At 50.3% G+C, this 14,158-nt stretch overlaps 6 protein-coding genes across 6 annotated transcripts; 4 read left to right on the top strand and 2 right to left on the bottom strand.

Moving 5' to 3' along the window:
* Nucleotides 1–21: 21 nt before the first annotated feature.
* CLUP02_10110 (uncharacterized protein) lies at nucleotides 22–2,814 on the top strand (the record flags this gene model as incomplete). The annotated part of the gene is made up of 12 exons (XM_049289086.1): nucleotides 22–146; nucleotides 244–504; nucleotides 561–794; nucleotides 952–1,184; nucleotides 1,252–1,370; nucleotides 1,435–1,489; nucleotides 1,558–1,613; nucleotides 1,700–2,073; nucleotides 2,174–2,204; nucleotides 2,259–2,412; nucleotides 2,495–2,588; nucleotides 2,652–2,814. The coding sequence occupies 12 exons, from the start codon at nucleotides 22–24 to the stop codon at nucleotides 2,812–2,814; spliced, it is 1,899 nt and encodes a 632-aa protein (XP_049146230.1).
* Nucleotides 2,815–8,219: 5,405 nt separating this feature from the next.
* CLUP02_10109 (uncharacterized protein) lies at nucleotides 8,220–8,505 on the bottom strand (the record flags this gene model as incomplete). Its single annotated transcript, XM_049289085.1, has 2 exons — nucleotides 8,220–8,318; nucleotides 8,404–8,505. The coding sequence occupies 2 exons, from the start codon at nucleotides 8,503–8,505 to the stop codon at nucleotides 8,220–8,222; spliced, it is 201 nt and encodes a 66-aa protein (XP_049146229.1).
* Nucleotides 8,506–10,141: 1,636 nt separating this feature from the next.
* Nucleotides 10,142–10,714, top strand: CLUP02_10108 (uncharacterized protein; the record flags this gene model as incomplete). The annotated part of the gene is made up of 2 exons (XM_049289084.1): nucleotides 10,142–10,391; nucleotides 10,488–10,714. 2 exons carry the CDS (start codon nucleotides 10,142–10,144, stop codon nucleotides 10,712–10,714), a joined length of 477 nt encoding a protein of 158 aa, XP_049146228.1.
* A 682-nt stretch (nucleotides 10,715–11,396) lies between these two features.
* On the top strand, nucleotides 11,397–12,299 carry CLUP02_10107 (myb-like DNA-binding domain-containing protein; the record flags this gene model as incomplete). The annotated part of the gene is made up of 1 exon (XM_049289083.1): nucleotides 11,397–12,299. One exon carries the CDS (start codon nucleotides 11,397–11,399, stop codon nucleotides 12,297–12,299), a length of 903 nt encoding a protein of 300 aa, XP_049146227.1.
* A 215-nt stretch (nucleotides 12,300–12,514) lies between these two features.
* CLUP02_10106 (uncharacterized protein) lies at nucleotides 12,515–13,100 on the top strand (the record flags this gene model as incomplete). Its single annotated transcript, XM_049289082.1, has 2 exons — nucleotides 12,515–12,574; nucleotides 12,711–13,100. 2 exons carry the CDS (start codon nucleotides 12,515–12,517, stop codon nucleotides 13,098–13,100), a joined length of 450 nt encoding a protein of 149 aa, XP_049146226.1.
* Nucleotides 13,101–13,148: 48 nt separating this feature from the next.
* Nucleotides 13,149–13,636, bottom strand: CLUP02_10105 (uncharacterized protein; the record flags this gene model as incomplete). Its single annotated transcript, XM_049289081.1, has 2 exons — nucleotides 13,149–13,500; nucleotides 13,581–13,636. 2 exons carry the CDS (start codon nucleotides 13,634–13,636, stop codon nucleotides 13,149–13,151), a joined length of 408 nt encoding a protein of 135 aa, XP_049146225.1.
* Between the last annotated feature and the right edge of the window lie 522 nt (nucleotides 13,637–14,158).

Here is a 14,158-nt window from a genome sequence, read left to right as displayed (position 1 = left end):
GTCTAGTAGTGGCCCGACAAGATGGGAGGAGCCGTAACCAGACGCGTCGTGAAGTACGTCCGTAGGGTGACGGGCTGTCGTCTTTGGGATCTTTCTCATCGGCAGCAAGCAGTGATCCTCGGGTCCAGGCTGGGCTTGGATATTTGGTCCCGGCCGGGCCTAGTAAAGTCGTTGACGAGGACAATGAAAAGTAAAAAAGTAAAGGTAGAGACATAACCTAGTGTGGGCATCTTGACCCCACAGCATCGACGATGAGGGTAAGGTGGTGAATGGGCGAGTGACGCTATCTCCGGATGGCATATTGCCGCGCCAGGAAAGAAACATTGACGGAATGGGATTTCGTATCTCGTCGGCACCCCTGCTCCTCTATATCTGGTACCACCGCCCTTGGGCACGTGACACTATCGAGGAAGCTGCATGCTCGGGCAGTGAGGCGTCCAGAGGTGGCACGGGTGGAACCGACGATCCATACTTGGGCGAAATAATGGCAGGCTCGATTACCATGTATAGACGTGATGTTACTTCCTCATCCTTAGCCCTTGATCGGGAAGATGGCGAAGGGAACGGGTGACGAGTGAAGTGGTATCAGAAAAGCTGGATAAGCACTGTAGAGTGCCTCATTACTCGTTGTTTGTGACGCGATACGTTTATGGTGGTGCAGTCCCCAAATTCTGGTTCAACGCTCCGGACGGCGCTGTCCTGCAGATGCTGTATTACCTCACTAGGCAGATATGCGTACATTACCGTATGGCCCCTGCCCCAGGTTACCTCACTACTTTGGATAAGCCGAGAGAGTTCACGAGATAAGGTATGCCTGGTGCCAGTGGTTATACCTGCCTTACGTTAGGTAAGATAAGGTGAGGTAAGGTAGGCACTCCGAACTGTACGTATATTTGTACCTTACGTACCTACCTAGGTAAGGTATCTAGGTATGCTCAGGAAGGCAATGAGGGCACCTTACCTAATATGCCCTGGGCGCCTGAATTGGTGGGGGAAGAAGCCGCCGTTGGTTCTTTCCGGGCGGTCCCAGCAGGATGGCTCTGACTTTTGGTTGGTCCCAACAGGAAGGAAGGTGTGTAAGCCTCCCGGCGATCCGCACAAGGACCTTCTTGTCTTTCTTTCCTTGGACGCCAACCAAAACGCTCGAGGCACCATGGCACCTGCCACCCACACGCCAACCCCTGGTCAATAAGATCAGAGGTGCTATGAGGAAGGAATGACCGTTGCTGCACTACTCTACTATGTACGCAGTACGGAGCGAGGTACTTACTTTTGCATCGGCAACTCAGAAACAGTGTCTTTTCTTCACCAACTTCTGGTGTTGGCACCTTGAGCCCGACACGGCGAGTTCGCATTTGTACCCGGACCGAGTAAGAGGGGACGAAATGAAGTGACGGAGAGTTCCGGTGCTTACTGACGCCCAAACTCTGCCAGGTACTCGTCAATACCTTGGTTACTTTGGGAGTGCCCGAAGCATCGTCCCTGTTCCGTAGACTCTACGGACAGTCACCCAACTAAGGTAGAATGGAGAAATGAGATTCTGCAGACCATGTACAGAGAGTACTAGTATCATCTGCCTCCGTTTCCGCATCCGCGTCCGCACCCGCTCTACCGTATCCTGGCCTGAGCGGAGAGCCGCAAGATCAAGGATAGATAGGTAGGTAGGTAGGTCTTGAATTTGGCAGTGTTCTTCTGCAAGGCACCTGTGATAAACCCGGCAGAGGAGGAAATAGGACGGACCCAGCCCAGGACCCAGGGCTGCAGACCCCGGTGCCGACCTCCTTTCGTTGCGAAGGCCAGCCGTCTTGCTCTGTATCTAATCCCTGCTCCGCCTGTGGAGAGAATGGAAGGCAAAGAAAGGCAAGGAATCCCCCGGTTGCTTAGGTACCAAGTATCTCACCTTGGCTGTTGCGGCGTGCCGTTGATGTTGGCGCACGTTCCCAAGGCAGGGTACCTGACCATATGCCTACTTGTCGCCTGGGTAGCCAATCAGACCCTTGGGTCTCTCCAGATCTCGCATTGCCGGCCACATTCGGCAGGTGGTTCTTGCAGCTGGATGGGGTCGGGGGATACGTACTCGCCCACCTTACACTACCTTGCCTTACCTACCTAGGTAGCAAACTCATCCTCCACTGCCTTCGTGACTTTCTACTTACCCACCCAACATCACCAGGCTTGTTGACAACCGTCACCTCAGCACTGACGTGTGTATTTTTACTTAGCATCCACCATGCCGAAACGACGCCAAAGATTCTCAGATGTCGGTCGGCGATGGAAAAAGAAAGCTGCTCCTTTCAATCCCACTCGTTGCTGCCTTACTTTTGGTCCAGATTGGGCCCATGAACATGCGTACGGATACCTCCTGCATGCACTGCCATACGAGTATCCATACAGGCAGAGTGCAGCTTGGAGGTTGGGCTCTAGCACTCTGCGCAGTACTCCGTACGCAGTATACCTTACTCCGTAATTACCCCGGTTTGATTTCGTCAACAAGACAAGATGCTACTCTCGCCAAGTATGGACAGAATAGGAAAACGCAACGATCACGGCTGCAAGACACTCACTCGTCCCCTCCCTGGCACTCTCACGTGCCTCACAGGCTAACCCTTACCCCGTTCTGTTCTGACTTTGCCTTGCAGATGATCCCACAGTCCGTACGAACACACCTTGTATACTGAAAACGAGAATTCAGAACGAGGCAGGGCGCGGTGTAGGAGAAACATGCAGTCCTTGGCTTTCTTGGCTACCTTCTCCCACTTTGGCTTGCTGGATACCTATCCCACTGCTTTGCGCTATCAGACGTTGCGCAAATAAGACAACAAGCTACCTAACCTTGCCTTACCTTACCTTACCTTACCTTACCTTACGCAACGGAGCATGAACGGCCATACAGGTACCGGTAGACTCTGCAGCGCCGTACCTTATGCCGGGTAATGTCCGTGTCTGCAATTGCAGTTGCGCCTTGCATATGTACCTCGATTTCAAATCCTATTTGCATTATTCATTTCCTTTTCTTCGTCTCTCGTTGCTTTTCTTGCTTCTTGTGTTTGCATTCGATTTCCTCTTGAGCCTCGGCAGCTTGGGGCACAGCCTGGGCTGCCAGCAATGAGCATCCCATCTCCGCATCGTCCGTAACTCTTCGGCCCTATCGCTCCCTGGACCCCGGAAACGCAGCAGAGCTTTAGGGTTTGCTGATACCTCAAGCTCAGCGTATCTTGCCGTGGAAAACGGGCGTGTGCATTCTTGTATGGGCAGGTATGCATTTGCTTGTGCTGCTTTTCGCTCCATCCAAACCATCATGTGGGCGTTGTGAGTCCGTGACGTTTTGTGGTAGAAGCGCCAGGGCGGCTATTGGAAGCTTGCGGCGAATGCGAATGCGCGCCCCAGCACCGTCCATCGGTGAGGCACTGTCATCTGTGTAATCGGCCGTCGTGCCTAAGGCCAGATGTACCTCTCCACCCGTTTCTGCTGGCAATGAACATCCCTGTCTGATTCCAGGTTTCACGACCTGGACCTCAGGTCAGGGCTAAGGAGCCAAACAGACGGCAGACGCGTCACTGTTTAACTCCATCGTTTTGCATTACTAGAGGATTGCCGCAGTACATATAGACGCTACCCTACCCTCGAATTCCGCACTATTTAACCTTAACCCTTTTCTTACCTATCCTTTTCTCTATTTTACCCTCTCCCTTATTAAAAAATCGCTAGAATTATAGTTTTAATAACTTATTAATAAGCTAATATTATTATTTAAAAATAAGTAACCTATACTTATATATAAGTACTAAGAGTTTTATTATTATAAAAATAGTAATAAATATATTAAAATATTAAAATATTTAAAAAAGCTTTTTAATAAACTTTTAATATTATTTAAAATAATAATCTTTAAACTATAAAAAGAAACTAAGGTATTATATTAATATAACCCTATTTATTTTATTAGTATTAATAATACCCTTTTTAATATAAAATATATTAATAATATTTTATAATTATATTACTACGTTTTATTGTTACGAAGGTAACTTTGTTTACCTTATTATTCGCCTTATTATCAATATTACGTAAGCAAACTATATACCATATTAATCTACGATTTCTGTAGATTATTATAGGTATTGATTATGTAAGCAATACTGCTTATATAAGCTTACGTGAGCAATGGAAAGTACTGGAAGGTAACTGAATAATCTGGAATTTACTCGAGGCGGAATTACGTACTACGATTACGCATTCACTTACGTATACGCTTATTAATTATATCATAATTAATAAGCAATGGAATATTCTAGTAGGAGGTTTTTATGCCTATATATAGGCGTATATTTACCTACCTAGACCTTTCGTTAAGTAAGCAACTTCTCATATAGTAATTCAACTATATTACTCTCTTTACTATAAAAACCTCTTTTATATACGCTTATATCCCCTATATTCATATATTCTTGCTTCTATATGAATATTCACTTTTTATATTCTTTATAAGAATATCCCGCATTACCTCGTTAAAGCTATACGTGCTAGATTTATAAATTATACTTAACGTTAATAAGGATTTTAATATTATTTTTTAATTTGTCCTTTGGTTTTTTATCAAGGCTATTATTATAAAATTAGTTTAGTTATTAATATTTTAATAAGTATTTTAACTTAATTTAAAAACTTTTATAGCTCTTAAATAAAAGCTTTTAAGGGATTTATAATTAGACTTTTTATTTATTATAAATAAAGCTATTATAGTTAAAGCTATAATATTATTTATAAACTTTAATAATAAGTAGTTAGTAATATAGTTATCTTTTTTTATAATAAGCTTAAAAAATACCTTAATTTAAGTATTAAATAAGTATTATACTATTTTATTAAAACTATATTCTTATACTTATAACTTAAAAATAATTAACTTTTTTTGATAATAAGGTACTTAGACGGCAGACGCGTCCATTTCTTCCCTCTTTTACGGTTTACCTCTCGTCTCGACCCCTCCGGAAGCTTGTCATGATTTGACATGGCTCATCCCATCATCAACGGAACATCACCGTTGCTACATACCTTGGCGTTATACCTCGCATGTGGATGAAGCACGACCGATGGCCTGAGCCTCAGCCTTGTTCTCTGGAATGAAGCCAACAGCAACACATGGGCGCAAAATGACAGATACAGCCATCCTACCCATTTCAGAACCAAGTCAAAGGTGACTGACTGGTTGCCTGTGCCTAATAGTCCGTTCACACTCTGACCAGTGACGCGGACAATACGCTCCGCCCCTGACAGCCGCTGGTCCCCTTGCCTAGGCAAAGCTTGGCTTAAAGGACAAGGGTCTGGTGTTTGGTTCGAAGCTTATGTGCTACGGTCGATGGCTAGCACACGTTGTGAGGATCTCCCGTATATCTCGTCTCTTGTTCGTTCTATTGACCTGGTCGAGCCCTCGCGGCCCATTCACTTTGAATAAGGGCTGGATATCTGCCGTAGCAAGCGTGGCTGAGAGTGAGCGGGGTCCTGTCGCGCTGAAGCCGGGGCATTGAAGCTACTATTCCCGGAGACAGAGCAATGAACTGTGCGTAGTCATCGCCTTCGCCGTCTGGAGTCTAGTACACAAGGTACTTCATGATGCAGGCAACATCGGTCCATGGGCAATGCGGGTGGGGTCAGAAACTGTCCTTTCCACTTTCAACCTTGGTTCTCTCAGCGTCTTTCTGATGGGAGTTCCTAAGCTAAGGCATTACCTACCTACTCCACGGTCTAGGTGCGACCTGCGGATAGGGATACTTTAGCTTAGTAACCGTCTTGCCCCAAGACGTTTACCTACCTCAGGTTACTGCCACCACCACTTTGCAGTTCTGGGCCGTCTTTGAGTGCCGGTTTGCGTTGGTCTGGCTGTCCAGTAGATCGTGTCCCGTGCCTTTGTTGACCACAAGTAGTAGTCATGACACAGAGGTGCAAAGCCTGCTGCAGAAGCAGAGACTGGAGATGGTCGAGATCCCATGATCCGTATATCAAATCCTGCCGTGCCACCGTGTCTGATCATGGAGACGATTCATCGACTGCTGTGCTGTGGCTCTGCTCTGGGAACAGCGATACGCAGCTGGGCCATGAGGTCAATCTCCGACAAGACGACGCGATGATGCATCCGTGACCGCCGCCTGAAAACAGCGTTGCAATTGCCGTGCACACTAAGTGCCATCTCGATGCTCCGAGGGACTCTGATGGACACAATATTCGACGATGCTCTTTCCGGCGCGATAGGCAAACAAGGCAAATCCAGTCCGGCGCACTACTAGCGCTGAATCCGTACGGATACGCCCGTTTTGAAGAGATATGTAGCGCAGTGTTCGAAACAGGGGTACGTGCCCATCTCGACTCGGGACAAGTTGAACACTGGCGGATGCGGGGGAAGGAAGGGTTCTGGGGTCCTGGGTCTTGACTCCCGACTCTCGACTCTCGACTCTCGAGGCGGGCACAAAGTGAGTCGCAACGTACATTTCACAACCTATGGGAAGGTAGGTAAAGTACCTATCTCCTGATACCCTAAGGTCGGTACGAGTCGAAACGTAATGTACCTTAAGGTAGGTGCACAATTCCTGTGCGGACACGGATACGTATCGAACATTTACACATCATTATGAGCTTACTTACCTAAGCCGCGGCATCAGAGGTCAGGACAGGCCAGGCACGCAGGCCTAGGGACGGACGGGAGACCAAGACGTAATTCAAAGAGTCTCAGAGCTAGAGACCGATACCTGCCCTATCCGCTCTCCTTGACAAGTACCTACCTCGTAGCTTCGTAGCACAAACCGTGAAGCTTGGCTCACTTGGCGACCCTGAAGTGCCTGGCCGGTTGATGTTGACGTTGACGTTTGACATTGACGTTGACGTCTGGCCGAACGCTTTGGTGTCCCTTTGGTCGGACCGTTCCCTCAACCTAGGTATCTCTGTTTCTGTCTCTATGTCTCTCTGTGTCTCTTACACACACTCACATACGCACACCCTCACCCTCACCCCTATCAATAACTCGTGCTCTACCACCCGGAAAGGCTCCCCTGTGGTGTCGTCCGAGAAGAGCAAAGAATCATTTGCAATTGTGCAACGGCGCCATGCCCATTGTAGCGGCACGCCATCCCTATTCGCGCTCCTGACAAAAACTACCAGGCCAATAAGGTGCCGGATGAGACCTGCCAGCCCGCGACAGACCAAAACCCGCCCCGACGTCTGATTCATGCACTCCCGTCACTCCTCTCCATCCACGCACGACTGGCCCAGACATGGAACTCAACCACGACTTTTCGTACCCGTAGTTTACTTTACGTACGGATACCTACCTACGGGTATACGACGCCGATAACCCACCTGGACGTCAACCTTTGCAACAGTACCTGGCCCGCTTTCGCCTCTTTTTGGGGCCCATCTTCGGGGCATACAGCGGCACCGGCCCCCGATTTTTCTATCTTGTTCTTCTGATACTGCATTTGCGGTATTGTTTTCGCTACGGTGCCTGTCCACAGACTTCAAGTAGGTAAATAGATGCCAAAGTTGACGCTTGATGGGCAGAGCATGGCAGTAACCCTTACAGGGCACCAGAGAGCTATTAGAGATCGGATTGTTTCGATCAACCACCCAGCCCCACCAAAACCGGTCTTTCGTCCCGAGGTATCCATTCCATCCCTCCACCGACGTTCCTCATCACGGTCAGACCCGTCCTTTGGCCTCCCTGAATTGCAAATCTGCTTACGCTTGATTCTAGAAAGTTGTTGATGCATTCAAACGCACACTGGCCAGCGTACGGCACGCCAGTCAACGGCCATGATGCAGACCGAGAGACAGATTGACGACGTGAATATCGGGTGTGTCCTACCATACCTCTTGTCCTTAGGCTCACGCATCCCCCACCAATAGGGTTGGCCCCTCATCGTTGCCACCTCTTACACCATACCCGGCCTGATCGCCGGTCCGCCCACCAACTGGTCGCATTCCACAGATTACCCATCCCGGCCAGCTGAACACAGGCAAGACGGGCCTCCCGAGACGATGAATGGGCAGACGATGAGTGTATTAATGGCATGGCTGTTGTTTCCGTCAAAATTTACACTCATGAGTACGATCTTGTGTGGGCAGCGTAATGCAGCCGTTTCCAGCGAGGCCGGGCCTGATACACTCCGATCTCATCTCGGCCAGTCCATCCGTCTATCGTTCCTTGGTAAGACCGAAGGCGGACTGGGTCAGGAACGTGAACGGGAGCGGCAAAAGTCCATAGGGGTACCGAGCAGGGTTCGCCGAAGAACGTCTGCGGCGTCGGCGTGGGACAGGTATGCTTCATACTGCGCAGAGTACCGTGTCGACTCGCATCCGCATCGCGCAACGCAAGCAAGCTGGGTACAGACATTGCAACTCCAGAAAGCTCACAGATTCTGCACCAGTGCGCGCCGCCGCAACCTTGACCAACCGTACATGCAGAGTCTGTGCATCGTGCGACTCGCACTCGGTCGGCTTGTTGAGCTGGATCATTGTGAGATATGCAGCTCGACAACCAAGTCAATCGAATCCATCAGTTGAAAGCAAGTCGAGTCCGACGATTCCACAATTTGAGAAAATTAAGACTGAGGGGAAAAAAAGAGAGGACACGCTTGCAGGGAAAAGTCTAATCATGAATCAAAGGATCAGTTCAAGATGAACAGATGTCAGCCTCCTGGACGTATCGCTCGTGCTTCCGTCGTCTGTGCCCACCTCAAGAGCAGTGTCAAGGTGCGTTGACCTTCGTCTCTCCAACGAAGGCAAGTGAACAGTGTCAGACACATACGTGACATTCCGTCAGATGAATGAAGCAGGACCACCGAGCCGACGACGATCCCTGAGCAGTTGAGGTTATCCGAATGCGCCTGGCAAAGTTCGTCGGACACCAATCTCTCAACTCGGACCCGCCCAGATTGCCCCTCAATGGTCAGTCTTAGTCCAAGCACACACAGGCGAGATGGTGTAAGGTAAGGTGAGGGCAGGTGAGGGCAGGTGAGGGCAGATGAGGACCTCTGAGATTACGGTATGAGCAACCATGATTATCCGTTGACCAGATGCCACCAATGCTAGAGCTAGAAGCTAGGAACGAGTCGGGGAGACGAATCAGCTGTGCCTAGCCCGCTCCGAATGCGCCTGCATGTGCCGTTTTTTGGGTACCTCTTGGATAGGTAAGAAACAGTTGGACCTCCACGATCGGGAACCCTCGTCGTTCTTACTATGCCTCATCCGTCCATTCAGCAGCGGCCGGTTCCAATAGCGGGCCACAGCCTGGTCATATCCTAGCATCATCCTGGCATCAGATCACAGAGCATCCTGTCCCGCTGGGTCCATGGCGTTGGCTTAGTTCTGGACTGTGGCTTGAGCCGGGGCCGCTTCGAGAGCCAGGGACAGGCCCCGATCCCACAAGAAGAACAAGGGTTATCACCAGCAGCGAAGCTGGAGCCGGGATAGGGATGGTCGACAGGGACTAGGGCGGTACGACAAGCAGTACAAGGGCCAAGGGCGTGTGTTTCGAAAGGAGATAGCCGCAAGTCAGGCTTGTCAATTGAAAGAAGTCTTTCCCGTCGCCTGGGTCTGGTCGTGGCACCAGCTTCGGCCGTGGTTCATAGGTTCCCTCCCGCGGTCATACTCTGTCATCCATGTGCAGTAAACAGATAGTGTCGAGTGACCTTTGGACCAATAATAGGGTCAAGTTCATACCACGATTGTGAAGTGATGCGGAATGATAGCTTGGGCTCGAGAAGACACCACTTGAAGTTATCTCGAGCCGGGGAGGAAAGTAAACAGAAAGAAAGGCAAGAGGGAAAGAGGAGGAAACGGGCAGTTGAGGCTCGTTGGTGATACCTACCTTCCTAGTGATGGTGGTGGTGGTGTGAGGTACCTCCGAATCCTACCTATACTGAGTGCGTAGGTAAGGTATGTCGAGGACGGATGGCTCACCCTGTTGGATGAGTACGAAGCAAGTGACAAGCGGCCCCGTTCCGTACCGCGATTTGAGGTGATCTCCCACGCTACCAGTTTTTCTTCCCACTCACCTCACTGGCTGGAGAGAGCGACTCGGGCCTGGATCTAGGCCTTTCTCCTACCAAGGCTTCCATACTCCGTACCAGACCTCGAGGTACCGCAAGAAATGTACTTGTCTCTTCCATTGCTCAAAGGCGACGACAGCGACAACGATAACTACACTACGACGACGGATACAGCTAATGTCGACCTGAGCATTGGCACTGGCTCTGGCACTCTCCGTCTCTTTCCTTCTTCTCCTTCTCTTTCTCTTCGTTCTCACATCTCTTGCGGTTGCCAGCCCACGCCCACGCCCACGCCCACGCCCATGCCCTCACCCATCCCCGCACCTCCAGTTCCCGATCTTAGAGGAAGATGTACTTTGCACGAGAACCTCGCATGCCTTTTCTAGCTTTGTAGCTCCCTTTTGTTAGGTTCACCCCAAAAGTCCGTCCTCTGACTCCCAAGCTTAGACAGGGAAGGCGGCTCGCCCTTTCCCAGCTTCTTCTGGTCGTGCTCTTCTACATTCTGGACCTCTGCCTCCCGGAGCTGTCCCATGGGCCACCGAGTACCGCTTGCTGCCGCTACCGCTGCCGCTGCCGCTGCCGGTGACGTTGGCACTTGCCCATGGTACGAAGTACCTTCTCTCGCGGACATGGGCTGGCTTCCAATCCGGACTAGGTGGGCGTGGGCTAAGTAAGGTAGGCGTGGGTGTAGGCGTGGGCGTGCAATGAGTGTGAGCGTGGGACATGGGGCGTGTGCCGGGGGATTTTCACGAACCGTCGCTCCACTTACCATCATCACCCATCACCCGTCTCTTCTGCTTCTGCGTCTGCGTCTGCTCTGATCCTGATCCTGATTTTGATCTACTCGTCTGGACTGGGGCAAGTTCCTTTCATCTACGACACCCCCGTTCTTATTCTCCCACCCTCTAACCAGGTTCGACCCAAACCTTATCCTTTCTTATTCTTTCGTCGTCGTCCCCCAGGCCCTCCAATTTTATTCTTGTAGTCGGTCACATACGCAGTATTCGTGCCTACCTACCTACACACCTCCTTCTGAACGCACAGCCTTTCCAACCTGAACGCTTCTGCTTTTGGCTCGGTTTCTCCACCACGCTGCTTCCACCTGCTCAACAACATATATACGCAGACATCCCACGCTCATCCAAGACCTCATTCAGCCTCTTCACTTCCAGCATCAACTTGCCATTAGCCTTCAACTACCACTTTACAACTGTACTTCTTCTCCTCCCATATCCATACACATACACACACACGCACACTGATACATTATCGTCGGATTCCCTTGTGCTCTGTTGATACCGATACTCACAAATCAACACTTCAGCCACTACCTCGCAAACTTTCCCACAGCCAAAAATGTCTCTCGCTTCTCAAAGGAGAGGGCCTTGGTCCCAACAGGAAGACGCCTATCTCATGCAACTTGTCAACGACCAGGGCCCATTGAACTGGGTGCGCATTGCTCAAGCCCTGGGAACAAGGACACCGAAGCAATGCAGAGAACGATTCCATCAAAACCTGAAGCCCACCTTGAATCACGAGCCCATCACTCCCGAGGAGGGTGCTCAAATCGAGGTTCTCGTCAACGAGATCGGCAAGAGGTGGGCAGAGATTGCAAGACGGCTCCACGGCCGCAGTGACAATGCCGTCAAGAACTGGTGGAATGGAAGCCAGAACCGCAGAAAGCGTCACGATCGTCGCAGGGCCAACCAAGGCAGCACCTCCGGCTACGACGACCGCAGATATGGTCACTCTGGTTTCCGACCCACTCTCACCATTAATTCTCATGCCGCCTCCTACCCTCACACGAGACACGGCATGTCGTCGCCTGTCTCTCCCGCCTTTTACACCCACAGCCACCCTTACTACCAATTCGAGTCGCCGCTTCCGTCGCCCAACTCTACCTCTTCGCCTGGCACAGACGGCCTTGACGGAGAGACGTCCACCATGTCCGATGCTGCCTCAAGCTACACCACTTCCCCCCAATGCCTCTCGCGGGGTACATCGCCATCTGTCCAACTGGCTCCGCTCCGCATGGACGAGAACTCGGCCCCTCGCTCGCTGCCTTCCTTTGGTAGCCTCATCAATGCTCCAACTGATAGAAAAGAAGCTGGCCACATGCGCCTGCCTTCTCTCCCATCCCACCTCCTCACAGCACCCAACTCGCCTGTGAGGAGTACGGTTCAGCAAGCCCTGCCGCCGCCATCTCCTTCATCTGCGGACAAGGACTCCAGAATGGATGTTTCCGCGCTTCTGGGCTGAGGAAACAACGAATTCGACTGTTTTTTGTACCCCAAGGGATACAATCCTCATGTATGCCATAATGTATCACTAAAGAGTACATGGGTTCTGGAATCGCGAACCACGTCTAATGGGCGGTACGTCTGGGAATGGGACGTAAAACTTGTGCCCTGGTTTTTTTTTTTTTTTTTTTTTTTTTTAGCTTTGATACCTGATATTCAAACCCTAGCGAGGGGATGGCGCAATTGGGAGACCTGAGAAATCAAAAAGGTCTGGCATGGGACGGCGGCAGGACGGTAGAGATTCAGGAATAGAATCTCACGCCCATTGAATTTAGCTATACTGTCGTAAAAGGTGTATACATCACCAATAATCAAAAAGTCACGAAAACACATCTACAGCTACAAAATGCATCGTGACATGAGGGAATAGCAACATGGTTACAACTTTCAATTTTTGTCTAGCCCAGGTACACCAACTGGGTATGGATACCTACCGAAGCACTCAAGCGGTCCTGATCAAGTCGGCAGTGCCTGGGCGAAACGAGAGGGGTCTCCCACGTTGGTTGGCAGCCACGTCAGCGACGATGAGTGGGAACCTCAAACGTCCAGGGCCAGACTTTCCATCGGTTTTTTTTTTAAACAATTATTCCCCGCCACCGCTCGTTCGGCTGATATGGGCCCTCGATCAAAGTTTGTGCAACGTGGGTGCATATACATATATGGCTCAATCATAGTGACTGTATGGCGCGAGGCGCAAGGAAAACCGCAGGACCCAGGCACACAGGGTAAACATACCAAGGTAGACAGGCTTACGGGTTAATGAAAGAGTTGGTGGGTGATTAGTGAGCGTGCAAACTCACATCTGGGTTCAGCAGACATCGGATGGCTGAGATGCTCCAATTGCGGACAGGTAAGGATGGCAGAGGCTCAGGTAGCTATCAAGGGCGCTAGACAGGGACAAGAGGTACAGGTGAGGCGGAGGACAGAGCGTTCGGTCAGGGTCAACGCTCGCAGCCAAACACGAGATCGGGGATGTTCTGCTGCAGATGAGCGGGTGGGCTTTACCAGTGTCGATCATGACGAGGATTATGGCAGCAGAACGGGGCAGATGGGAAGAGCGATGAGCGGCGGGGACAAAGAAAAGCGAGGGAGAAGGCGGAAGACGGACGGCGCGACATGGTGCGCCCGTCGTACATTGCATCGCATGGTGGATAAGGAATCTTTCGTGTACCTTCATGCATTCACACAAATAAGTCTCGAGTGTCGAATGAGTTGAGAAAGTATTGTCTACTTAACAGACAGGTACACGTCCGTTGCATATTCGTGGGCAGATGGGCGTTTGTGCTCCAATCTCATGATGGCTTCGTTCCTCAGCAAAACCTTGTATGGAGTAGACGCACGCGTTTATCTACCGCAGTAGGTACGGAGTTTGTAGGACATTTTCGGGCAACGGACCATGTGCCAAGACAGGATGATTCGGTCAATCAATCTGATGCAATACCAGATGCGGAATCGACGTGAAGATTTAGCCGCATGTAATTGGAGGGTAAGCCAGTGGGGGGTGGGGGATACCTACATAGTAAGAACACGGCCGAGAACCCTCCCTCATTCTCAATCCCTTGCTCACTGAAAAGTCAAATAAACATGTCGGCCAATCTCACCACAGTTCCCCAAGTATTCGTCCAGAAGAGGAGGAGAAAAGTCCAAGACGTAACGAAAACATGAGCTCGGTATCCCCTGTTTGCAAGTTAGAGTATGAAAATATACGAATCTTGAAACTTTGTTCCCGTCATCGGTCCATACGTAAGGTAGGCAGCCAAGACCCATGGACAATGCGAATTCGTACGGAGTGCCTTCCTCACAAATGTTTCCCCGAGA

This window comes from Colletotrichum lupini, chromosome 5 (assembly GCF_023278565.1).
Source record: "Colletotrichum lupini chromosome 5, complete sequence".
NCBI classification, from domain to species: domain Eukaryota; kingdom Fungi; phylum Ascomycota; class Sordariomycetes; order Glomerellales; family Glomerellaceae; genus Colletotrichum; species Colletotrichum lupini.
This window is presented reverse-complemented; position numbering and strand designations above follow the sequence as displayed.